We start from the raw sequence: 27,495 nt of genomic DNA on the forward strand, positions 1-27,495 counted from the left end.
ACCACACCCAGCCCTTTCCCTTGTTTATTTAATTGTTTTTATGTATATGAGTATGGACTCAGGGATATTTTTTTTTATTCTACAGATTATTATCTAGTATTTTTACTGTTTACTTTGTTGCTTAAATTGTACCACCTTTGGCCATTGGAGCTTCTTTAACTTGGCTCCTGTGCCCTCTGAACAAGCCCCCCATCCTTTTCTGAGCACTTCTTTGCTTTCTGGTATTCTTGTAGTTTCTCTGGCTCAGCTATGGAATGAATGACTTCTCCACGGAGCTCTGGTTCCTCTTAATGGGGAATGACGTTTAGAAACCAAGATCTGGCCCTAGGTTACTGCTGTGATATTATTGCTTCTAAGCCCTCTCACTGGACAGAACTAAGAACCATATGTATATAGACCTAGGCATGTACACACACAGCTATATTTCTGTGTCTCTCTGTATATTTATGTGTGTGTGGATCTATATAAATGTGGATGTAGCTGGGCATGGTGGCTCAACCCTGTAATCCCACACTTACGGAGGTCAAGGCAGGAGGACTGCTTCAGGCCAGTAGTTCAAGACCAGCCTGGGCAACATGGGAGACCCCCCCTCTACAAAAAATGTAAAAATTGGCTGGGTGTGGTGGCTCGCTCCTGTAATCCCAGCACTTTGAGAGGCCAAGGCGGGCAGATCACGTGAGGTCAGAAGTTTGAGACCAGCCTGGCCAACATGGTAAAACCCCGTCTCTACTAAAAATCCAAAAATTAGCTGGTGTGGTGGTGCCATCTGCAATCCCAGCTACTCAGGAGGCTGAGGCAGGAGAATCTCTTGAACCTGGAAGGCGGAGGTTGCAGTGAGCTGAGATTGTGCCACCACACTCCAGCCTGGGCAACAGAGCAAGACTGCATTTCAAAAAAAAAAAAAAAAAATTAAAAAATTAGCCAGGAGTGGTGGCACATGCCTGTGGTCCCAGCTGTAGGGGAGGCTGAGGTGGGAGGATTGCTTGAGCATGGGAGTTTGAGGCTGCAGTGAGCCATGATGGTGCCATTGCACTACAGCCTGGGCAACAGAGTGAGACCCTGTCTCTAAATAAATAAGTGTGTGTGTGTGCACATGGGTGTATGCATGCCTTTATACTGATACCTCAGGTTCCAGTACAATACCACATGACTTATTTTTAGCTTCTTCTCTTTTCTTATTTGTGCCTTCTTTCTCAACAGTGAGAAATCCAGTTTCTGTTACTTCCATTATGTTTATTTGTTTAAACCTGGTATACACATAAAGTAGCTTCAGAGCTACTAACCCATGCCTTGCGAGAAGTACATTTATTGATGAAATTCTAACATTTATGATTTATGTGCAATTCCTTTTGTTTTTAGCCTTACAGTATCTAGTCAAGATGCTCTTTTCCAAGTTAGTTTGTTTCTTCTTAACCTTCAGTGTGGTTATGGTAGTCATTTATAATACAGTTTGGTTCATTTCTTAGTGTTTGCATTCCATTTGGGGTTGCCTACACATCTTTTCTGTGGTTTCAATCAATGCTCATTATTTTAGCGTAGCATAGGTATTCAGAACGTACACCAATAATGAGCCAAAAGGACAGCTTCTCTGTTAGATTTGGGAGATTTTGTGTAGGATTATTTCAGATAATTAATGTGTAGTCCCATGAATCAAGCAGTGTTACACTGAAGGTCCTTTGGGACATAGTAAAAGCTCCATCGTGGTAACCTGATTTTTTTTTTTTTTTTTTTAAGACAGAGTCTGACTCTGTCGCCCAGGCTGGAGTGCAGTGGTGCGATCTCAGCTCACTGCAACCTCTGCCTCCTGGGTTCAAGCCATGCTTTTGCCTCAGCCTCCCGAGTTGCTGAGATTACAGGCATCTGCCACCACGCCCAGCTAATTTTTTTGTTCTTAGTAGATACAGGGTTTTGCCATGTTGGGCAGGCTGTTCTCAAACTCCTGACCTCAGGTAATCCGCCTGCCTTGGCCTCTCAAAGTGCTGGGATTAACAGGTGTGAGCCACCGCGCCCGGCCCCTGATGTTTTATGTTAAAAATGGTGTCACCTGGCTGGCTAAATCTAAATTTATGTTCCATTTTGGAAATTTAATTTTTATCAAAATGGACTAATTTGTTGTACATATAGCGTGAGACAGACACACTGCCCATTGCACGAAATGGGCTGCCAGCACATATATTGTATTTTGGTTGGCTGAAAGGCAGTGACTTTTAATGGATATGTGTTTAAGAACATGCCCCATGAATTTTGACATAATGATATAGGAAATGCAATTCTGTTTAATATAGCTAGAAATTAGTTATTTTTACCTTTTAGCATTGGTATGAATGTATCTTTTAAAATAAGTGGGTTGTTTTAAAGGATGCAGCCCTAAAATTTGTGTTTAGTTTTTTCCCAAATTATTTGACAGTTTAAGGGAGTCAATGCTTTCAGATTTTCCTTTTTTTTTTTTTTTTGAGACGGGGTCTCACTCTGTTGCCCAGGCTGGAGTGCAGTGGTGCAATCTTGGCTCACTGCAGCCTCTGCCTCCCGGGTTCCAGCGATTCTCCTGCCTCAGCCTCCTCGGTAGCTGGGGTTATAGGCATGCACCACCACACCTGGCTAATTTTTCTATTTTTAGTAGAGATGGGATTTCGCCATGTTGGCCAGGCTGGTCTCGAACTACTGACCTCAGGCGATCCACCCGCCTTGACCTCCCAAAGTGCTAGGATAACAGTTGTGAGCCACCGCGCCCAGCCCAGATTTTACTTTTAAAAAAACTTTTCAATCAAAATTTTACTACTTCTGATTCATGAGGGTGGCATAATTAATAAAAATTCAAGAAAAAGATCAGTGACATCAAAGTAATTTGGCACTTTCACTTTGCCTTCTGGATTTAACATTCCAAAATGGAGGAGGAATGAAGCCAGCCCAAATTTGCTTATTTGTACTTTTTTTTTTTTTTTTTTTTAGCATGGAAAGCAAGTTTAGTACAAAGTCCTCTTGGAATCTGAACTATACATTCTCAAACCCCAGTATAATTTTGAATGTAGAAGTCTTTTTTCTAACCTTGACTTTCTTTAGGGAAAACTTGTTATTGGACACAATATGCTGTTGGATGTCATGCACACAGTTCATCAGTTCTACTGCCCTCTGCCTGCGGTAAGTGACCTGTCGGTCTGTGTTCAATATTAGCAGGATTCTTTTTATCTGAAAAAATATTATTATGATGCTTTTAACTGAACTGTCCTCTACTTGGGTGCCATTTCCTTGTATGCAGCATTATCCCAGAGAGAATATTATGCACTCAGTTGCACATTTTTTTTTCCTTGAGATGTACTCTCACTCTGTTGCCCAGGAGTGCAGTGGCGCAATCTTGGCTTGCTGCAACCTCCATCTCTCGGGTTCAAGTGAGTCTCCTGCCTCAGCCTCCTGAGTAGCTGGGATTACAGGCACCCGTCACCACGCCCAGCTACTTTTTGTATTTTTAGTAGAGATGGGGTTTCACCATGTTGGCCAGGTTGTTCTCGAACTCCTGACCTCATGATCCACCTGCCTTGGCCTCCCATAGTGCTGGGATTACAGGCCTGAGCTACCGCGCCTGGCCACAAGCTTTTTTATTAAGGGATCTTCAGTCACTGCCATTGCCAGAGGAAGATTAAACATTTGTTTCATCGTCTTAATGCCAGTGGTTTGCTCATTTAGTGCTGGGCAGGGATTCCCAGGCCATAGGTGTGGGCTGCTAGTTTGGTCCTGCTAAAATTAGACATAGCAGGGCCATTGAAGGTAAGTGGTGGCAGCTGAAGTGGGTCCAGTCCTACAGAATTCTCAGTCGCCCTTGCTAGGCTGCTTCCCTTAGATTCTCTGCTGACCTCAGTAGTGCATTTTTCAGTCCTTGAGCCAAGTTGCCTTGGTTGACCAAAGCACAAGCTGCTTTGGTTCCTCTACTGGCTCTCCCTCTTCTGCTCCATACGGTGTGCGTGGCCTCACGTTACTTGTCCCTCGCCACTCTGTGCTCCACTCTTTTATTTCCTCTTCATCTTTTTTGTCTTTTAGTGATCTCACTCACTTTACAGCTTCAGCTGTAGACACCAGCGTCTTTATCCCCAGCTGTGGTCTCTCTTCAGATCCAGGTATACATTTCATGCTGGACTCCAGACATCCCTACCTGGATAGCCCCCAGACTAAGTGTTGTTTTGAATTGACGTGGCTCAAATGAGATATTTAACTTGTACTTCTTTTCTTTCTTACTGTCTCCAAACCACTTCTTTCTCCTCATCCCGTTACTATAAGTGATTCCCAGTTACCAACCCTGTTTTTAGCATCAGTTTTGACTCTTGCTCTGTCTCCAGATCTGGTCATTTCCAAAATTCTGACGATTTTATCTCCATGCCCTCTCTCACATCTGGATTCTTTTTTTTTTTTTTTTGAGATGGAGTCTCACTGTTTCACCAGGCTGGAGTGCAGTGGCATGATCTCGGCTCCCTGCAACGTCCGCCTCCTGGGTTCAAGTGATTCTCCTGCCTCAGCCTCCCGAGTAGCTGGGACTACAGGTGTGTGGCACCATGCCCAGCTAGTTTTTTTGTATTTTTAGTAGAGACACGGTTTCACCGTGTTGGCCATGATGGTCTCAATCTCCTGACCTTGTGATCTGCCCACCTCAGCCTCCCAAACTGCTGGGATTACAGGTGTGAGCCACTATGCCCAGCTGATTCTTTTTCTTTTTGTTGCAAGCGGCCTTATTTCTCATCTTGGAGTTTAGAAATTCCAGGCAGCATTTCCTGGCCCCCTTCAACCTTCAGCCCATCCTTTAAAATAAAAGTTAGCACGTTTTCTATAAAGGGCCAGATAGTAAAATATTTTCAGCTTTCCAGGCTGCATAGTTTCTGTCACAACTCTTAGCTCTGCCATTGTAACCCCCAAATGCCATAGAATACGTAAACAAATTGGCATAGCCATATTGCAATAAAACTTTATTTACAAAATAATTGGTGGGCTGTATTTGGCCTATGGACCATAGTATGCCACTGGACTAATCTTTTTCTTATTTTAAATAGTTTTTTTCCTTATATCTTTTTTTTTTTTTTTTTTTTTTTAGAGATGGAGTCTTACTCTGTTGCCAGGCTGGAGTGCAGCGGTGCAATCTCAGCTCACTGCAACCTCCGCCTCCCAGGTTCAAGTGTTTCCCCAGCCTCAGCCTCCCGAGTAGCTGGGACTACAGGCGTGCACCACCACGCCCTGCTAATTTTTTTGTATTTTTAGTGGAGATGGGGTTTCACCATGTTGGCCAGGATGGTCTTGATCTCCTGGCCTCATGATCTGCCTGCCTTGGCCTCCCAGAGTGCTCCCAGAGAGCAAGTCCCAGCACTTGCTCTGTGGCCCAGGGTGGAGTGCAGTGGCACGATCTTGGCTCACTGCAACCTCTGCCTACCAGATCCAAGCGATTCTCCTGCCTTAGCCTCCCGAGTAGCTGGGATTACAGGCACCTGCCACCATGCCCAGCTAATTTTTATATTTTCAGTAGAGACGGAGTTTCACCATGTTGGCCAGGCTGGTCTTGAAACCCTGACTTCAGGTGATCCACCTGCTTTGGCCTCCCAATGCTCTGGGATTACAGGTGTGAGCCACCACACCCAGCCTGTTCATTTGTTTTTTTGAGACAGAGTCTCACTCTGTCGCCAGGCTGGAGTGCAGTGGTGTGATTTTGGCTTACTGCAACCTCCCTCTCCCAGGTTCAAGTGATTCTCATGTCTCAGTCTCCCGAGTAGCTGGGATTACAGGTGTACGCCACCACATCCGACTAATTTTTGTATTTTTTTTAGTGGAGATGGGATTTTACCATGCTTGCCAGGCTGGTCTCGAAATTCCAGCCTCAAGTGATCCACCCGCTTGGCCTTCCAAAGTGCTGGGATTACAGGAATGAGCCACCACACCCAGCCCTTTTTGATCTTTAAAGCAATGAAGTTATCAGCAAGGCAAGAGGCAAATGTATTTAATTCTGTGCTTCTAGGTGTTTTGAATACTGAATAGAGCTTGGCACTAGAAGGCAGAAGGCATTAAATATCGATGTAACAAATGAAGTATCTCCCGATTGCCAGTTTTGTAATCTTCTGATGTATGGCTCCGTTGCTGTCACTGACCCTGCTGTAAATTCTAAATTAATCCCACACTGTTTGTTTTCTAGGCAGTTAACTATTTTTACCCCTGCATAACAGGCTTTCTGTGATCCAGCCCAACCTTTCTGGGTAGTCTAATCCCTTGGTACTCTCCTTTTTCCAAGACTGACTTATTTGTTCCCTAAGAGGTGCTTTGTTTAATTTCTTCCAACTTGAATTTTCTCTTGTTGTTCTCAATGTTTGTTGTTCACAACTTTCCCTTAACTTTCCGCGGTGCAGCTTTTGCCTTCTCCATGAAGTTTTTACTGCCTGCTACCTTGCCCACGAGGTGATCTTTCCTTTCTCTCAACTCCCACAGAACATTGTACATCTCTGTTACATAAATTTTGTCTTGTATTATACAGCATAACCCCCTTCTAGGTGGTTGGCTCCTTGGACAAGGGGTGTAGCCATTTTGTTGTGTAAGTGCGTAACATAACACATTGCGTGTAAGCAGTTAATGAATGGCATAACGTAACACATTGTATGTAAGCAGTTAATGAACGTTAAGTGGAATGAAAATGGTGTTGAATTAAATTCTGGTAGAAAGAGCAAATGATTTGTTGTAGAGTAGTAAGTGGGTTAGGATAAGCAGTTTTATCCTTCACTTAATTACTAAGGCTACCTGGTAAGTTACTTAACTTCTTTATGTTCTGGCATTGTCAGAGAAAGAAAATGTTTTGTTTTGTTTTTTTCCATCTACCTTTAGAAGAAGTGATGAGAAGAAATTAGAAAGCCTAATAAATTAGACGGCTGGGTGTAATGGTGCATACCTGCAGTGCCTGCTACTTGAGAGGCTGTTACAGGAGAATTGCTTGAGTCCGGGAGTTCAAGGCTAGTCTGGGCAACATAGTGAGACCCTGACTTGATAAAAAGGTAGAACTTTTACATGCACTGGTATCAAAATTTGCATTTAAAAGGACACTAAATAATCCACATTTTGGAGTTGCCTTTTAGGGGAGAGTGTTTTCTTATGAACTATCTTGATACCTGAGCATGACCTTTTAGAAGACATTGGTCTAGAACTGTCCTATATGTTGGCCCTGGAGGTGGCTGTAATTCTCCTTGTTCCTTGCTTGTAAAGCTTTCTAGAGGTATTGAGAGATTACAAACATCATTATTGCATTTTTTGACTTTGCATTGAAACCGCCTGTTCATGCTTTGCCCATTAATTTATAGCCATTGAAAAGCTGGTAAATATGTCAGGCTAGCTAAATACAGTCTGTATTTACAGGCTTGAAAAGCTAATTGGAAACAGCAGTTTCCTATGAAGCATGAATAACATTGAAGAGAAGTGTAGTTTACAAAGGGTCAGGAGTATGACTACTCAGTCTAGCATGGCAATTATGTATGTAAATGAGTTAATTCAAAATTAGAGGACTCTCATTTCAGCTGTAGACTTCCTGATCAAAATAAACTTGAGAAATGAATTGTCTAATCTAGGCACTTGCTATTAGTGCCACTTGAGCAATTTTCTGGAGTTGAAACAGGAATCATATGTGTATTGAAAAGCGTGTGTTTCCAAGGCCATTTTTACTAACATTTCAAAGGTGATCTCAGGAAAGGTCTAAGCTAGTTTACAGTATGTCCATTTCCTGTATAAACCATTTAAATTTAAATGATTCTGCTTCTCTCACTGTTACGATAAATTTGTGTGGTAGATCGTAGCCTGTTAGCTATTACTGGAAGTTTTCTGGATTTATTACAGGCCTCTCAAATAGGTAGTTTTTAACATTTTATTGGACCCCCTGCCGCTTCCCAATTTCAACTATTAAATCCTTAAATTTGTTGTTTTGGTTATGCAGAAGTTAGTTTCAGGTTATATGGTTCCCAATGAGTGAGGAAATTGGGAAGGTTTTGGTTTTTTTTTTTGTACTTGTTAACTAGAAATGGGTTTTGTAGTTTAGCTTAAGGGCTCCAACAGCTTGTTTGAGAAGACAGCTATGGAACTTGAGCTGTTTACATGTTTTTTAATACTGCGAGTGTATTAGGAAAATTGTAACAAGTCTTTCTCTTGTTCTTTAGGACTTAAGTGAGTTTAAAGAGATGACAACATGTGTTTTCCCCAGGTAAGCTTTCTTTGAGGATTTGTCTTTCATTTAAAAAAGTCGGCTGTGCACGGCGGCTCACACCTATAATCCCACCACTTTGGGAGACTGAGGTGGAAGGATCACTTGAGCCTAGGGAGTTCAGAACCAGCCTGGGCAACATAGTGAAACCACATCTCTACAAAAAATAAAAAATTAGCTGGGTGTGGTGGGATACCTGTGGTCCAGCTACTCAGGAGGCTGAAGTGGGCGAATTGCTTGAACCCAGGAGGTCCAGGTTGCAGTGAGCCATAATAGTGCTACTATCCAGCCTGGGTGACAGAGTGAGATCCTGTCGCAAAAAAAAAAAAAAAAAAAGTCATTGTGACATACACAATACAAATAGGTATATAGTAATTTGTTAAAACCATTAGATCATGTTCATATAAGCTTGGAACTTATTTAATGTCTCCAATGTTGTGGTGGCTTGTTTTTAAAATTTATGATTGGTTTTGTTGTCAAAAAATCACAGTTTGAACTGAGAGTGAAAGTAGACAGCGACTCCTTTTTTCTTATCCCTCATCTTGCTGTCTGAAGAACTGGTGAAGCCTCCTTGAGATGGCTCTTGTCTGTCTTGCATGTAGGATGTACCTTGTAACTATTGAAGTGTCCAATTGAGAGTGTTCAAGAGTCATTCAAGAACTGTCCGTCTGGCTAGAGATTTTTTTTTTCCATCCACTTCAAGTCAGTGCCTTTTCCTGTTGGTGTTTTCCACAGTTATTATTGCCCCCTTGTTCTGATAGGTCACATGTCACATATCTCTGAGACATCACAGGTCAGCCATGTGGAGCCTACCGAACAAGTGTTTTTGTCTTAGGACCTGTTGAAGAGGGATAGGCGTGGTGTTCGAGCAGTTTCTCTTTCAGCTGGGCTTATTTCTGTCCTGTTACCCACTCTGTTCACATTTATATGAAAAAAAAATAGAGAAATAGAGTTTTCATGTGGGTTTCTCCCCACCCTCCCCTTTTGGTGTTTCTGATCTCTGAAATAGAATAATAAATAAAAACAACAGCATGAAAGTACTGATTGCAGATTTTGGCCCTCCAGAAGAATTTATAGTTTACAAACCTGAGGAGTAGGAGTAGATGGTAGCAGTTTGGGAATGGTAGACCGGCAGCAGTATTTGAACCACATACAACCATGTGAGAGTATTTGACTCACCCTTGAGACTGATGGAGCCCAGGCTCTCTGAGGATCCAGGTGAATCTAGAACTTGTACTCCAAGTGTGGACTCTCCTGCAGTTGCTCAATGAAGTCGCTGATGATGGGACTGAGTACCTACTCCAACGTAGCAGGGATGCTGGTGCTGGGTTCAAAACGGCCGATGTGTTTAATTCCTTTGTCTGTGTTTAAGTATTTTCTGTATTAAATATTTTATGTTTTAAGTATGTTTTTTATGTATTATTTTAAGTAGCTTACATATTTGAGTAAAAGACATTTTAAACATTGATATACATTTTGTTTACCTTGTTAAAAATTCTTTTTAGACTCTTGGATACTAAATTGATGGCCAGCACACAACCTTTTAAGGTATTATTCATTTGCTACTTTATAAAGCGACTGCATATTACCGAATGAAATGAATGCCAGAACAATATAGCCTTCTGGCAGAAGGTTTGGAGGTATTTAATGCATCTGTAAAGATCTTTATTCATTTGGTTATACTTTGTATATTATAAAAATTAAACTAGCTGCTTCTCTTTCACATTGAAAAAAACGAAGACTTCTGTGTTTCTTTGAAGAACACAAGGAGGCAGTACTAGATGCTGTCTTTTTTTTTTTTTTTTGGGTCAGTGAATCTCTTTAATATATTGTACTGAGATGATGAAATCTCATAATTCTTTGCTTCCTGGTTTGCAGGATATCATTAACAACACATCCCTTGCGGAATTGGAAAAGCGGTTAAAAGAGACACCTTTCAGCCCTCCTAAAGTTGGTAAGAATATTAAACAAACCGGAAACCCTCCAAACTGTTTGTAATAATTATTGATGTATATTGTAGAAGAAAAGCAGAATGGCTCTGGAAACCATATTGTTTGTTTATAGGTTTTGGCTGAATTCACTTGGACATGCCGTGTGTTGAATTATTGTTTTTTGAATAAAGATGGTCTTTTAATTCTACATCTATTTTATGTTAATGGAGTTGGGTAGCCATTCATTGAGAATTTTAGCAATTAAAGCTTCAAGGCTTTTATTTTCTAATATATGGAATTCTCCTAAAACTTGATGTGCCCTTCTATTCTTTCATACATTATTGAAGCAGAGACAAAGAGCTAGTGATTAATCACCAGGGGTAGAGTAAAAAATACATTTTCCATCTCAGAAAAGCCCGAGAACTGGATTTACAGATGAGATTAAGGCAAGTCCCCACCCTGCCTCCTTTTCAGCTGGTTTAGAGAGTAGAAACAGCAGCACTGAGGAAAACCCGAAGTAGGGAGATGCGATGGAGGTGTTTTGCCACCTCCGGCCACCACCAAGGTATGTGGAGAGCCTTCCAGGTGCTACTTCCTTGGTCCCTGTTAACCTGATTGTGCTGCTGATATGGTGATTAGCGAGCCATTAGCTATAGCCTGAAAACTTCTAAAGACATAGATAATAGGACTAATGGTGTAGAAATTGATAATGCAAGGTATTAAAGCAGCCAAGATTACAGTTATTTGCCTCTTTCTGGGTAATAGTCCAAGAAAGGAATTAAGAAAAGTGGTGGTGGGCCATTGGGGGAGAAAACTTGGACCTTTTCTATAACAATATAATGGAAATAATTGATTTTGGAAAGAATGTGTCTCAGTTGATGATGGAGTAGAAGATATTACTTAGCTGGCTACCATGTTAAAAGGCTTTTTTATAGGCATCAAGTCTAATATTTAATACGGAGTTATAGAATTCTTGCTTAAAGAGCATTGTATTGACATAAAAACAGTTACAGCCTTTTCATTGTTAATTTCCATCTATGCTTTTGATTCTGTGTTATAGTAACCTTCCTGACATTCATTTCCAGAATGGTTCTAGGATATAATTATTTATGAGTTATAGTTTTATGTTATTATTTCCATATAAAATAGTGGTATCTAGTAGAGAATTCAGTCTAAAGCAGGTCATTCCTCTTAGAGTTTATCTGGTCACATCTGTATTTATCAGTGTCACAAAAGAACCATATTGTATATAAAGTGGTCTTTGCTGTAAAGTGACTCCATGATCCAAGGCCAGCATTATAGCAAGTTCGATTTATTTTTGGAGTCGGTTATGCTGTCACCTTTCGATCTCTAAGCTTGGGAACATGGTAGAGGACAGTAGTGAGTTGCAGCTGTTGATATTGAATTGCAGTCTTCTCTTTTTTTGGGGGAGGGTTGCCTCAGGTATTGATAGATAACAGTTTTTGAGCACTTACCATGTACCAAGCACTAGGTAAGAGTTTAACTTATATTATCTCATCTGATCCTAACAATAACCTTTTGAAGAAGGTTTGATTATCATCTCCATTTTACAAAACTGGAAGCTTAGGGATGAAGTGACTTTCCCAAGGTCATACAGCAAATAAATGGTGGAGCAGAGATTCGAACTCAGTGTGACTCCAGAGCCCACGCTCTTAATCTTTACTTTCGATCGTCTATTGTGTCCTGATGTGACCATCTTGTATAAGGGAAGAATATCCTTTTCATGGCCTTAGAAAGCAAGCAGAAGAGGAATAATTGTCCTAGAGTGAGTTATGGATGATCATAAATAGCACCCACCAGTGTGGGATGAGAAAGCCCACGGCTGAGTCCTTCATAATGTAATTGAGGCATTTCTGTATCCTAGACCAAAGCCCTCCTTTTCAGTGACTCTGTTATTTTGTATTTTAAGGTTTTATATAGAGAAAATTAAGGAATAGATAGCTTTTTTTCTGCCTATTTAGGGTATTTCTCTAGCATATACTAATGCAATTTGGATTGGTAGGGCAATGTGCTTACTAGTCTTTGTTTTGAGGAAAACTTTTTCCTTTTTTTTCTTAGAAAGTGCCGAAGGTTTTCCAAGTTATGACACAGCCTCTGAACAACTCCACGAGGCAGGCTACGATGCCTACATCACAGGGCTGTGTTTCATCTCCATGGCCAATTACCTGGGTACGCATTACATGTGTTTCAGTCAAACATGCAGTGATCTAGGGTGGATCTTACCTGTCTCCTGGCTTAGGCTGCTGTAGTAAATTACTGTAGACTGTGGGACTTAAACAACAGACATTTATTTCTCATGTTCAGGAGGCTGGAAAGTCCAAGACCCAGTTGCCAGCAGACCTAGTATCTGGTGAGAGCCCACTTCCTGGTTTGCAGATGGCTGCCTTCTTGTGTCCTTACGTGGTGGAGAGCAGAGAGAGCAGAAGCTGTGCCGCCTCTTTTTTAAGAGTCAGGGTCTCACTCTGTCACCCAGGCTGGAAGTACAGTGGTATAGTCGTAGCTTACTGCAACGCTGAACTCCTGGGCTCAAGAGATCCTCCTACCTCAGCCTCCAAAGTAGCTGGGACTACTGGTGTGCATCACTGTGCCCGGCTAACTTTTTAATTTTTTTATAGAGATAGGGTCTTCCTGTGTTAACCAGGCTGATCTAGAATTTCTGGGCTCAAGTGATCCTCCTACCTCAGCCTCCCAAAGTGCTGGAATTACAGGCTTGAGCCACCGCACCCAGCCTCCTGACCCTTCTTATAAGGGTACTAATTCCCTCATGACCTAATTACCTCCCAAAGGTCTCACTTCCAAATACCGTCGTATTGGGGAGGCTTCAACATATGAATTTTAGGGGGACACAAACATTGAACCTATAGCACTACCATTTCCTTGGGATCCACTCACCCAGTTAGAAGTGGGAGGGTTTTGAGGTAGGAGTGGGAGGAGATGAGGGGAGGAGGAAATCTTCAAGAAAACCACTGACACTTCCTGTGGTATGGTACTTGGTCCATAAGAATACCTTTCATAGGCTGGGCGTGGTGGCTCACTCCTGTAATCTCAGCACTTTAGGAGGCTGAGGCGGGCGGATCACCTGAGGTTAGGAGTTTGAGACCAGCCCGACCAACATGGAGAAACCCTGTCTCCACTAAAAATACAAAATTAGCTGGGCATGGTGGCACATGTCTGTAATCCCTGGTCCTCAGGAGGCTGAGGCAGGAGAATCACTTGAATCTGGGAGGTGGAAGTTGCAGTGAACCAAGATTGCGCCATTGCACTCCAGCCTGGGCAACAAGAGTGAAACTCCGACTCAAAAAAAAGAATACCTTTCACCCTTGTTGAACCATGCTGTTAATTTAAATCTGTTTTGGTCTGAACTTTCAGGCTTGGTCTGTGTGACTAGGAATAATAATACCTCTCTTCTTTTCTTCATTAGGTTCTTTTCTCAGCCCTCCAAAAATTCATGTGTCTGCCAGATCAAAACTCATTGAACCTTTTTTTAACAAGTAAGTAATCAGAGAGTTCCAGTTTCCAAGTTCTCTCACTGTGGAACAGCCTCATATCTTGGGATGTCAGTTTGGAGTTATTGGGAGCTATAGCACATTTTTAGATAAAATGTTTTTCATCTCGAGTGACTCACATGTGTTTTGAAAGTAGAAAGTGACCTTTTGGGGAACAAATGTATTAAAAATACAGGCTTAAAAAAAAAAAAAAGAAAACATTGCTAGACGTAGTGCATCTCTTCCAAGAAAAAGAACTGGTAGTTCTGGCATTTAAATTTCCTATGAGGGGCTGGGTGTGGTGGCTCACGCCTGTAATCCCAGCACTTTGGGAGGCTGAGGTGGGCAGAGCGCTTGAGGTGAGGAGTTCGAGGCCAGCCTGGCCAACATGGTAAAACCTCGTCTCTATTAAAAATAAAAAATTAGCCAGGCGTGGTGGCGTGTGCCTGTAATCCCAGCTACTTGGGAGGCTGTAGTGGGAGAATTGCTTCAACCCAGGAGGCAGAGGTTGCAGTGAGCCAAGATTGCACCACTGCACTCCAGCCTGGGCAACACAGCAAAACTCTGTCTGGAAAAAAAAAAAAAAGAAAGAAAATTTCCTGGCCAGGTGCAGTGGCTCACGCCTGTAATCCCCCCACTTTGGGAGGCTGAGGCAGGCGGATCACGAGGTCAGGAGATTGAGACCATCCTGGCTAACAAAATGAAACCCCGTCTCTACTAAAAATACAAAAAATTAGCTGGCGTGGTGGCGGGCGCCTGTAGAAAACATGATTTTCTTAGCTCGTTTATTTTTTGGGGCAGTGTTTGTCTTTGGAAATGTAGCCTTTGCCGTAGACCATGGAACCTACGGGTGATTGATGTTAAATATAGTTCTTTTTTTTTTTTTTTTGAGATGGTGTCTCACTCTGTCACCCAGGCTGGAGTGTGGAGTGCAGTGGCACAATCTCAGCTCACTGCAATGTCTGCCCCCTGGGTTCAAGCAATCCTCCTGCTGCAGCCTCTGGAGTAGCTGGAACTACAGGCATGTACCACCATGCCTGGCTAATTTTTATATTTTTAGTAGAGATGGGGTTTCACCATGCTGAATAGGCTGCTCTCAAACTCCCCAACCTCAGGTTATCTGCCCACCTCAGCCTCCCAAAGTGCTGGGATTACAGGTGTGAACCACTGTGGCCAGCTAAATATAGGTCCAATTATGATTGTTCCCTTACATTTTTATGTACTTGATGTTAAATTCATTGTTCTGCAGTATTTTTCAACTGAGAGATGTTGACTCATTTGTAATTATTATTTTTTTGAGGCACGGTCTTGCTCTTTTTTCCATGCTGGAGTGCAGTGGCATGATCTCGGCTCACTGCAGCCTCCACCCCCTGAGCTCAAGCGATCCTTCCACCTCAGTCTCCTGAGTAGTCATTTGTAAATATTTACGTGGTGTAAATATTAAAACAGTAATCCTGCTTCTCCACTAAAGTCAGCTCCTTATAAAATGAGATGTTGGATACAAACTGGGTTAGAAGTGGGCTGCATCTAGTTCATCAGCCATGTATGTGACCAACATGCAGAGCAATCAAAATAAACTTTGATTAAAAAGCTTAGCTGGGCTGGGTATAGTGGCTCACGCCTGTAATCCCAGCACTTTGGGAGAACGAGGTGGGCAGATCACTTGAGGTCAGGAGTTCGAGACCAGCCTGGCCAGCGTGGTGAAACCTGGTCTGTACTAAAAGTATAAAAATTAGCCTGTATTCCCAGCTACTCGGGAGGCTAAGGCAGGAGAATCGCTTGAAACCAGGAAGCGGAAGCTGCAGTGAGCCAAGATCACACCACTGCACTCCAGCCTGGGCAACAGAGTGAGACTCCCTCTCAAAAAAAAAAAAAGAAAAAAAAAGCTAGCTGAGACTTTCTGTATTTCTAGATCAATCTAATATTGCTAATACTGTGCAGGACTATTATTGAAAAGAACTAGACAGTAAATATATAGCTTTATTTTGAATTGGGACATCTGTCCATTCAGAATTTTTTTGTAAAACCTAGATGCATACCAAGAGTAGTTGAATAGGAGGTGGGATTCGGGAATCCTTCTGTGATTTTTTTTTTTTTGGTCTATTTTTTTCCAATCTGTAAAGGAAGAATATTTTCTTCATCATTGAAGGAAAAATATTCCTGCAAGATTTGAAATACAAAATAAGAACTGGGTTTTTTTTTTTTTTTCCTGAGACGTTGTTTCGCTCTTGTTGCTTGTTGCCCAGGCTGGAGAGCAATGGCGTGATCTCGGCTCACCACAACCTCTGCCTCCCAGGTTCAAGTGATTCTCCTGCCTTAGCTTCCCGAGTAGCTGGGATTACAGGCAAGTGCCACCATGCCCGGCCATTTTTTTGTATTTTTAGTAGAGATGGGGTTTCTCCATGTTGGTTGGGCTGGTCTCGAACTCCCGACCTCAGGTGATCCACCCGCCTCGGCCTCCCAAAGTGCTGGGGTTACAGGCGTTAGTCACTGCGCCTAGCCAAGAACTGTTTTTCTTACTCTTTTTTTTTTTTTTTTTTTTGTGAGACAGAGTCTCGCTCTGTCATCTAGGCTGGAGTGCAGTGGCGTGATCTCAGCTCACTGCAACCTCCACCTCCTAGGTTCAAGCGATTCTCCTGCCTCAGTCTCCCGAGTAGCTGGGACTACAGGCTCGTACCACCACGCCCTGCTAAATTTTGTATTTTTAGTAGAGACAGGGTTTCGCCATGTTGGCCAGGCTGGTCTCAAACTCCTGATCTCAGGTAATCCACCTGCCTTGGCCTCCCAAAGTGCTGGGATTACAGGCGTGAGCCACCATGCATGGCCTGTTTTTATTATTATTTATTGGAATAAGTTGGTTAAGTATAGGCATTCATTCTTAACCCCCTTAGAAAGTGGGTTTTATGGCCAGATGCGTTGGCCCATGTCTGTAATCCCAGCACTTTGGGAGGCTGAGGCGGGCGGATCACCTGAGGTCAAGAGTTCAAGACCAGCCTGGCCAACATGGCGAAACCGTGTCTCTACTAAAAATACAAAAATTAGCCGGGCATGTTGATGGGTGCCTGTAATCCCAGCTACTGCGGGGGCTGAGGCAGGAGAATTGCTTAAACCCAGGAGGCAGAGGTTGCAGTGAGCCGAGATTGCACCACTGCATTCCAGCCTGGGCAACAAGAGTGAGACTCCATCTCAAAAATAAATAAATAAATGTAACTAAGTAAGTAAAGTGGGTTTTCTGGACCCGGTGCCATGGCTCATGCCTGTAAACCCACCACTTTATGAAGGTGAGGAAGGAGGGTTGCTTGAGCCCAGGAGTTTGAGAGCAGCCTGGACAATGTGGCAAAACCCAGTCTCTACAAAAAACACAAAAATTAGCTGGGTGTAGGGGCACACACCTGTAGTCCCAGCTACTCGGGAGGCTGAGGCAGGAGGATCACTTGAGTGTGGGAACAGGAGACCAAAAAGAAAAAAAAAAGGAAAAACAATTCCTTCTTTTGACATCTCTTTCTATGTTAATACTGACCTTGTTTTTACTTACTTGCAGGTGATTTAGGATATTAAACCTTGATTTTTGTCATTTTTCATGGTTACCCTTGTAGAAAAACATTCGGTAGTTGCCCCCAACATTATCTCAAGCTGATGATTTTAGAAAAATATGCAAGATTTTCTGAAGATTAATTTATTTTGACACCAGTCTTTTCTAAATGTAACCTTTACCAAACATGCATACTCCTAACATAAATTTGGGTGGACATTAAACTGCCCACATATGCAAACAATATTTTATTTTGCTCTCACCAGACTTAACATTTAAAAAGTAAACCTTGAGGGGAAATAAACTTCACTTATTTCTGCATTATTCTAAATTAGCATTTAGTAGCATCACTTATGCCATTTTGGGAAGCTTTACCAAGTCAACTATTGAGGAAATCCTGAGACCACTGTTGTTTAAGCAGTATGCAAAGACTGAATGTGATATGAGGTGTTTTTTTAAGCCATACTGGTCTGGAAGAATGTCCCATGAGGGTTTTGCATGGTGCCATTTTGTCTTTTTCATGGCCTGGGCACCTCCCATAGTTCTCCTTGCTTTTTTGGAATCAGGAGGAAAGTCATGAGAGAATTGAGCCATGGAAATCGGGATCACGCCACTGCTAATGACAGCCTGTGTGGAATGCACTCTGTTTATATTGGAGGCTCTCTCGTCAGGAAATGATGTACCTCCTTTTATAACCTTGGTCAGTTTTAATCAATGCATTGAAAACCAGACTTAATGTTAAGATCCTTTGGTCGAATCCAGATCTAAAATCTAAGAGCTAAAAATACTCTCTGCTTTTGCTTTTTATTGTACAACAGAAAGCACAAAATCAGACGTTTGCCTTATGTTTTGTTAACTGTCTTCGGTATTGTCAAGACACCTTGACCCTTTTATGAAGGTTTTCGGGAAGGTTGTTTTCTGTTTACCTCAGTTCTTAGAAAGAGGAAGAATAAGCAGGTCTCTTTTTTGGCTATTTTCAGTAAGCACTGGAATGCGAAAAGATGAGCTAGATGCCTGCAGTTTACTCTACAGGACTGCTTCCTTGTTTTGAATCTGAACAGGGTTCCGCTGGAAATGTAGGCCTTCCTGGAATGACACTGCTTTATGGTCTTTCTGAGCTACCGATGAGACAAGGAATGATATGCTCTCGGACAAATGTTTTCTCCTCTGTAAAATGGGGATAAAATGATTCACCTTCTGTATTGGTCCATTTTCATGCTGCTAATAAAGACATAACTGAGACAGGGCAATTTACAAAATAAAGAGGTTTATTGGACTTGTAGTTTCACGTGGCTGGGGAGGCCTCACAGTCATGGCAGAAGGTGAAAGCCACATCTCACATGGCAGCAGACAAGAGAAGAGAGCTTGTGCAGGGAAACTCCCATTTTTAAAACCATCAGATCTTGTGAGATTCATTCACTATCATGAGAACAGTGCAGGAAAGACCTGCCCCATAATTCTATCACCTCCCACCGGGTTCCTCCCATGACGTGGGAATTGTGGGAGTTAAAATTCAAGATGAGATTTGGGTGGGGACACAGCCAAACCATATAATTCCACCCTCGGCTCCTCCCAAATCTCATGTCCTCACAATTCGAAACCAGTCATGCCTTCCCAACAGTCCCCCAAAGTCTTATTTCAGCATTAACTTAAAAGTCCACAGTCCAAACTCTCATTTGAGTCAAGGCAAGTCTCCCTTCCGCCTATGAGCCTGTAAAATCACAAGCAAGTTAGTTACTTCCTAGATATAATGGGGGTACAGGCTATGGATAAATACAGCCATTCCAAATGGGAGTAATTGGCTACAGGCTCTTATTACCAGTGTGATCTTGGGCAAGTTACGCAAGTCTGAAATCCAGCAGGGCAGTCAAATCTTAAAGCTCCAAAATGATCTCCTTTGACTCTATGTCTCATGTTCAGATTACGCTGATGCAGGAGGCGAGTTCCCATGGTCTTGGGCAGCTCTGCTCCTGTGGCTTTGCAGGGTTACAGCCTCCCTCCTGGCTCCTTTCATGTGCTGGCGTTGAGTGTCTGTGGCTTTTCCAGATGCATGGTGCAAGCTGTTGGTGGATCTACCATTCTGGGGTCTGAAGGACAGTGGCCCTCTTCTCACAGCTCCACTAGGTGGTGCCCCAGCAGGGACTCTGTGTGGGGGCTCTGACCCCACATTTCCCTTCTGCACTGCCCTAGCAGAAGTTCTCCATGAGGGCCCCACCCCTGCAGCAGACTTCTTCCTGGGCATCCAGGCATGTCCATACATCTTCTGAAATCTAGGTAGAGGTCCCCAAACCTCAATTCTTGACTTCTGTGCGCCCGCAGGCTCAATGCTGCATGGAAGTTGCAAAGGCCTAGGGCTTCCACCCTCTGAAGCAACAGCCTGAGCTATACCTTGGCCACTTCTAGTCACGGCTGGAGCAGCTGGGATGCAGGGCACCAAGTCCCTAGACTGCACACAGCAGAGGGCCCTTGGGCCTGGCCAATGAAACCATTTTTTCCTCCTAAACTTCCGGGCCTGTGAAGGGAGGGCCTGCCTTGAAGACCTCTGACACGCCCTGGAGACATTTTCCCCGTTGTCTTTGGCTCCTCGTTACTTACGCAAATTTCTGCAGCCAGCTTAATTTCTCCTCAGAAAACGGGATTTTCTTTTTTTCTTTCTTTTTTTTTTTTTTTTTTTTTTTGTGAGATGGAGTCTCACTCTGTCGCCCAGGCTGGAGTGCAGTGGCGCAGTCTTGGCTCACTGCAACCTCCACCTCCTGGGTTCAAGTGATTCTCCTGCCTCAGCCTCCTGAGTAGCTGGGATTACAGGCATGCGCCACCATGCCCAGCTAATTTTTGTATTTTTAGTAGAGATGGGATTTCACCATGTTGGTCAGGCTCGTCTCGAACTCCTGACCTCATGATCTGTCCACCTTGGCTTCCCAAACTGCTGGGATTACAGGCATGAGGCACCATGCCCGGCCAGGATTGTCTTTTCTATCACATTGTCAGGTTTCAAATTTTCCAAACTTTTATGCTCTACTTCCCTCATAAAACTGAATGCCTTTAACAGCACTCAGGTCACCTCTTGAATACTTTGCTGCTTAGCAATTTCTTCTGCCAGATACCCTAAATTATTTCTCTCAAGCTCAAAGTTCTACAAATCTCTAGGGCAAGGGCAAAATGCTGCCAGTGTCTGCTAAAACATAACAAGAGTCACCTTTGCTCCAGTTCCCAAAAAGTTCCTCATCTCCATCTGAGACCATCTCAGCTTGGATTTCATTATCCATGTCATTATCAGCATTTTGGTCAAAACCATTCAACAAGTCTCTAGGGAGTTCCAAACTTTCCCACATTTTTCTGTCTTCTTCTGAGCCCTCCAAACTGTTCCGGCCTCTGCCTGTTACCCAGTTTCAAAGTCACTTTCACATTTTTTGATAGCTTTTTGGCACCGCCCCCCCCCCCCCCCCCCCGTACCAATTTACTGTATTAGTCCATTTTCATGCTGCTGATAAAGACATACCTGAGACTGGGCAATTTACAAAAGAAAGAGGTTTATTGGACTTACAGTTCCATGTGGCTGGGGAGGCCTCACAATCATGATAGAAGATAAAAGGCACATCTCACATGGCAGCAGACAAGAGAGCTTGTGCAGGGAACCTCCCGTTTTTAAAAGCATCAGATCTCATGAGACTCATTCACTATCAAAAGAACAGTACAGGAAAGACCCGCCCCCATAATTCAATCACCTTCCATCACGTTCCTCCCACAACATGTGGGAATTGTGAGAGTTACAATTCAAGATAAGATTTGGATGGGGACATAGCCAAAGCATATCATCTTCCGTCGAGGTTATAAGGATTGTACGAGATGTGAAAGGACTTTGATAGTTCCTAGAACTTAGTAAGTGCCCAGCATATATTCTTTTCCGTTTCTTGAAATATAAGGGGTGCGGAGAGGATTGGGGAGATATTGGTCAAAGGACACAAAATTTCAGTTAGTAGGAATAAGTTCAAGAGATCTGTTATACAGCATGGTGACTGTAGTTACTAACAGTGTATTGTAAACTTGAAAATTACCAGAAGAGTAGGTTTTAAGTGTTTTCACTGCAAAAAGTGAGTATGTTAGGTAATGGATATATTAGTCTAATTTAGCCATCTTACAGTGTATACATATTTCAAAACATGTACATATCAATATATACAATTTTTAGTTGTTAATTGAAAATAAATAAATAAAGTTGGGCATGGTGGCTCATGCCTATAATCCTAGCACTTTGGGAGGCCAGGGAGGTGGACTGCTTGAGGCCAGGAGTTGAGACCAGGCAGGGGAACATAGCGAGACTCCATCTCTTAAAAAAAAATTAGCTGGGAATGGTGGCACATGCCCGTAGTCCCAGCTACTCAGGAGGCTGAGGCAGGAGGATTGCTTCAGCCCAGGAGGTTGAGGCTGCAGTGAGCCATGGTTGCAGCACTGCACTCCAGCTTTGGTGACAGAGCGTGACCCTGTCTCAAAAAAAAAAAAAAGAAAAAATACAAGAAGATCTAACACGCTAGGAGATTCAGTAGAGGTAGAGGTGGTAGCAGAATGTGTTTTATGTTTTAGTTTAATGAAAAAGAAACCTTGTTAGCTTGTGGACATAAAATTGGAGTGCAGTAGCAACAAATGTGAAGTGTCTACTTTTGCTTGTACCTCCCCATTAGTGTTTGCTTATGAAAAATCAGATGATGATTGTGTCATGTTGGTATGTAATAGAAGCATGATGGCTTTGGTTTGGAGCATTTTTTAAAGTTTTGTTTTTGAAATGAATATAACGCAGCAGTGTATGGAGGATTGAATAGGTATACATAACAGCTGTACGTACAGACGGGAGAGGAAGGAAACTATGGTGCCTGAAATAAAAGCACACCAGTATTTTCCCTTTTTCTCCATAGAAAGCAATTGCATGCTGTTAGCAAATTGGGTTTTTCTTATAATATGCATGTGCTTGACATTTAACATCAGAGAGATTTTAAACTGAAGAATTAAAGATTTCTTCCCAGTGTCAACTTATTTTGGGTGACCAAAAAAAAAAAAAAAGAGTTCTTCCCAGCCCTTTCGCCAGTAATGGACAGAGCAAGGCTTTATTTGCTGCTTACTAGCACAACTGCCATTCGTGCCCAGCAGCATGGCATGCAGGGTCGCAGTGGGTTGTTGAGGGACCCCGTGTGTCAAGCTTGTCTCCCTGGAGGGTGCTGCCTGATCACCTGCAGGGAAGCCCTCGCTTAACCTTCTGCTGTCCAGCCTGTCCCTCCCTCATACAGAGGAGCAGTGTATTAAATTGAGTCTTAGAGTAATTCCGCCTCCCTCCTCCATGGGACTTCAGCTTCCCAACATAAACACGAGTTTTAACATAGCTTTATTGTTGGTAAGCGCATAGCTGTCAGTGTCACAACACTCCACAGGATTCATTTCCATTTGAATTTAAATATTTAAAAAGCCATTTGATTGATTTCTCCAGTAGGATTGCTTCACTTCAGGATATTGTGGAGCGTAGTATAGTACAGTTGAATCCTGGCTCTGCTCCTTATTACCTGTGTGATCTTGGGCAAGTTACTTACCCTCTCTGTACCTCAGCTTCCTCGTCTGTAAATTGAGAATATTAGAACTCGTTTGATAGGGTTGTTGTGAGGATGAAATGAGAGAGTGTGTGTAAAATGCACAGTGCCTGGTACATCATAGGCCTCAGTTAACTTGTCACTGCTGTCACTGCTGTGGTGACATAGTTTGAGACGCTTCTCTGACTAGATGTGGGGAACAGAAGGAGGGCTGTTTGGTTTTCATAGAAGATGTTGTATGATGCACTGTGTACATCCAGTAAACAGGACTTTGTTTTGAATTATTGAGCCTTGACCAGAAAGCAGAGGAGACCCACCCAAAAAACCTACATGTAACTAAATAATATGCAGAGAGAAGATTGAATATGTTACTGTTTTTTGTTTCTCCCCTTTGAATCATATGGTTAGTTCTTACTCTTAGTTCTGTATTGTGTTTTCAGTTTTAGACTTTTTTTTTTTTTTTTTTTGAGTTGGAATCTTGCTCTGTTGCCCAGGCTGGAGTGCAGTGGTGCAATCTTGGCTCACTGCAGTCTCTGCCTCCGCCTCCTGATAGTTGGGATTACAGGCGCCCGCCACCACTCCTAGCTAATTTTTATATTTTTGGTAGAGATGGGCTTTCACCAAGTTGGCTAGGCTGGTCTTGAACTCCTGACCTCAAGTGAACCACCCACCCTGGCCTCCCAAAGTGTTGGAATTACAGGCATGAGCCACTGCGCCTGGAGTTTTAGACTTTTATTGGGAAAAGGAAGTAAAGAAATATATCTTCTAAGTGAACTATTAGAAGCTGTTTCTTTCCTTTTTTAAATTTTAACTTTAATTCTTTTCTTTTTCTTTCCCTTGAGACAGGGTCTTGCTCTGTCACCCAGGCTGGAGTGCAGAGGCATGATCATGGCTCACTGCACCCTCAACCTTCTGGGCATAAATGGTCCTCCTGCCTCAGCCTCCCAAGTAGCTACCAAAGGCGCATGCCACCATGCCTGGCTAATTTTTTTTTTTTTTTTTTGTAGAGATGGGGGCCTCACTATGTTGCCCTCACTGGTCTTGACCTCCTGGGTTCAAACGATCCTCCAACCTCAGCCTCCCAAAGTTCTGGGATTACAGACGTGACCCACGGTGCCTAGCCTCTTTCCTTTTTCTTTTTTCTTTTTTTTTTTTTTGAGATGGAGTCTCACTCTTTCGCCCAGGCTGGAGTGCAGTGGCATGATCTTGGCTCACTGCAACCTCCACCTCCCAGGTTCAAGGGATCCTCCTACCTCAGCCTCTCAAGTAGCTGAGACTACAAGCACGCGCCACCATGTCTGGCTAATTTTTGTACTTTTAGTATAAGAGACAGGGTTTCACCGTGTTGGGCAGGCTGGTCTCAAACTCTTGACCTCATGATCCGCCCGCCTCGGTCTCCCAAAGTGGTGGGATTACAGGCATGAGCCACAGTGCCCGGCCCTCTTTCCTTTTTTCTTTTCTTTTTTTGAGACAGAGTCTCGCTCTGCCACCTAGGCTGGAGTGCAGTGTGATACCACCTCCCAGATTCAAGCAATTCTTCTGCCCCAGCCTCCTGAGTAGTTGGGATTACAGGCACGCGCCACCGCACCCTGCTAATTTTTGTATTTTTAGTAGAGTCAGGGTTTCACCATGTTGGCCAGGCTGGTCTTGAACTCCTGCCTCGGCCTGCCTCGGCCTCTCAAAGTGCTGGGATTACAGGCGTGAGCCACCGCACCCGGCCTCCTCTTTCCTATTTCAAAACCACTTTATTGAGATATAAATTCATATACCATATAGTTCACTCATTTAAAGTGTATAGTTCATTGGTTTTTGGCATATTACATTATTAATTTTTTAAAATTTGGTAAAATATACAACTTTTGCCATTTAACCATTTAAAATGTACAGTTTGATGGCATTAATTACATTCACAATATTATACAACCATAGCCACTATTTCCAGAACTTTTCATCACCCCAAACAGAAACTCTAACCAGCAAGCCAGTAACTCCCTATCTTCCGCCTCCCCTCAGCTCCTGGTTACCTCTAATCTGTCTATGAATGTATCCTTTTGTGAACTGTTCTTTTTGAGCAACTCGTTGCTTCACTGACATTTTAATTTATTAAAACAATGATATTTTGCATCACCTGGAGCATTTTTCTTTTGTAATTGTATTACTGCCTTATGTTTAGATCACACCTTGGGCACATAAACTTTAAGATACATAGATGTGGATCTGTGCCACATCTCAGCTAGGGTGGCTTATATGTAAGGCAGCAGGAGCATAAGGGAAATAGCTGAGGCTTCAGGGTGGGTCGGTTGGATTGATGCCACCGGACGGGAGATTTGTCTTGCCAAAGCTAGGTTTCTAGTCTTTCAACTGGAGATCATAATCTCCACCTGGTTGGGTAGCACCGCTGATAAGGCTGTTTGGTGTTGGGTGTGGCATGTAGTAGGTGTGCAGAAAGGGTGGTTGTTACTGTGACTTACACTGCAGTGAACTTGAAGAAAATAATGGAAATCTTGTTTCTCATTTCATTTCGTTTTTTTAAATTCTTTTTTTTTTAATTTATATATATTTTTTGAGACAGTCTCCTCCATCGCCCAGGCTGGAGTGCAGTGGCGTGATCTCGTCTCACTGCAACCTTCACCTTCGAGGCTCTAGCAATTCTCATGCCTCAGCCTCCTGAGTAGCTGGGATTACAGGCTCAAGCCACCATACCCGGCAAATTTTTGTATTTTTAGTAGAGATGGGGTTTAACCATGGTGGCCAGGCTGGTCTCGAACTCTTGGCCTCGAGTGATCCGCCTACCTCAGCCTGTCAAAGCGTTGAGTGCACAGACATGAGCCACTGTCCCCGCATTTTTTTTTAAATTTAATTTAATTTAATGTTTTTTGAGATGGAGACTTGCTCTGTTGCCAGGCTAGAGTGCAGTGGCGTAATCTCGGCTCACTGCAACCTCCGCCTCCCAGGTTCAAGCGATTCCCCTGTCTCAGCCTCCCGAGTAGCTGGGACTACAGGCACGTGCCACCATGCCCTGCTAACTTTTTGTATTTTTAGTAGAGACAGCGTTTCACCATGTTGGACAGGATGGTTTTGATCTCTGCCCGCCTCAGCCTCCCAAAGTGCTGGGATTGCAGATGTGGGCCACCGCGCCCGGCCAGCGCCCGGCATTTTTTTAAATTATTTTTTTAAATTATTTTTTTGAGACAGGGTCTGGTTCTGTCACCCAGGCTGGAGTGCAGTGGAGCAAACATGGCTCATTGCATCCTGGTCCCAAGGGATCCTCCTGCTCCACCCTCCAAATAGCAGGGAGTACAGGTGCATGCTACCACACCCAGCTATCTTTTTTTTTAAAGTTTTTCATACCAGCCTGGCCAATGTGGTGAAACCCCGTCTCTACTGAAAATACAAAAAAATTAGCCGGGCATGGTGGCGGGCACCTTTAGTCCCAGCTACTCGGGAGGCTGAAGCGGGATAATCGCTTGAACCCAGGAGGCAGAGGCTGTGGCGAGCCGAGATCGTGCCACTGCACCCCAGCCTGGGCAACAGGGTGTGAGACTCCATCTCAAAAAAAAAATAAAGGTAAAAAAAAAAAAAAAAAAGTTTGTCATAGAGATGAGGTCTCGCAATGTTGCCCAGACTGGTCTTGAACTTCTGGACCCAAAAGATTCTCCCGTCTCGGCCTCCCACAGTGCTGGGTAGGTTTTCATTTTATGAAAGAAACACAGCAGGCGGTGTGTTCTGAGCTGAGGACCCTTGGGTGACAGTCTCTCTGTGTTGATAGAAGCAAAGTGGCCCACATACATGTTGCCAACAAAAACTTTTTAATAGAGAATGGCAATTTAGATATCTTCTTAAGAAAACACTTTATAACTGTCTTTGCATCTTAATTTTAAAGGTCTTGCTGCAAAGTTGGGTTGTAAGTGAAAAGAAAATACCTGCCCTGTGTGTTATTTGCACTAATTTGTGTTGAACCTTCTGATGCTGGGGAGGCTGTGTGATTTGTGAGGCATTAGGGTCGAGAACACAGCCTCCTCCATTTGTCTGCCTGTGCCAGGCACATCCCTTCTCATCCCTTTCTCAGAAGCACCTGGTGATGCCAGAACCGAGGTCAGGGAAGGCAGGAAGGAGGCCACTTACAGCAGTGGTGATCATGGGCCCCTTCTTTCTTATTGGCTGGCTTTCCCAAGAACTTGGTAGTAGTTATCCTTTAATTTTATATTAATGTGCTTGCATGAAGGAGTAACAAATCTTTTAAAAGGTGATATCATCTGCCCTGTAGCTTTTACCAAAAATGGATATGAACCTGGACTAGGCAGCACAGCTTATCATAAACTGGCTGCATGTGGACAGTGGTATGATTGTTGATATTACTCTTTAATCATAAAGAGCCCAGGAAATATGTCTTTAAAAAAATGGAGTCCCCATTTTCAGCCTCTTCTGGATTGTGTAAATTTTGGAGTCAGGTGCCATGGAGGAGTGAAATTATAGCACTGCAGATGCTTCAAGCAGCCTCCTAGATTCCAGAAGGCTTGAAGCCTGTTTTTCCCTAGTTCACAAAATATATTTTCCCCTAATACACAAGATGCATTTTTTCTTCCTCACATACTTTAACCAAAGCCATTTATTTTGCCTCAAAGTCTTGTTTATTTCGTTTTTGGCTCCCCAAGTTACCGTGATAAAAAGAATCTCCATGAATTGGCTTGGTTTGATTACCCTCAAAGTTTAATGCACTCACTGATTTTCACAAAGTCAAAAGACAGGGCAC

At 43.0% G+C, this 27,495-nt stretch overlaps 1 protein-coding gene across 8 annotated transcripts in view; it reads left to right on the forward strand.

Annotated features, from left to right (window-relative positions):
- PARN (poly(A)-specific ribonuclease) overlaps positions 1-27,495 on the forward strand; it is a 191,294-nt gene that overhangs the window by 33,792 nt on the left and 130,007 nt on the right. For all 8 annotated transcript variants that reach the window (XM_054533037.2, XM_024241365.3, XM_054533038.2 and 5 more), the window contains 6 exon segments: positions 3,061-3,138; positions 8,157-8,200; positions 9,706-9,748; positions 10,079-10,154; positions 12,211-12,321; positions 13,574-13,643. In XM_054533037.2, coding sequence (XP_054389012.1) covers positions 3,061-3,138; positions 8,157-8,200; positions 9,706-9,748; positions 10,079-10,154; positions 12,211-12,321; positions 13,574-13,643 — 422 coding nt within the window.

Source organism: Pongo abelii, chromosome 18 (assembly GCF_028885655.2).
Source record: "Pongo abelii isolate AG06213 chromosome 18, NHGRI_mPonAbe1-v2.0_pri, whole genome shotgun sequence".
In the NCBI taxonomy this organism is placed as follows: domain Eukaryota; kingdom Metazoa; phylum Chordata; class Mammalia; order Primates; family Hominidae; genus Pongo; species Pongo abelii.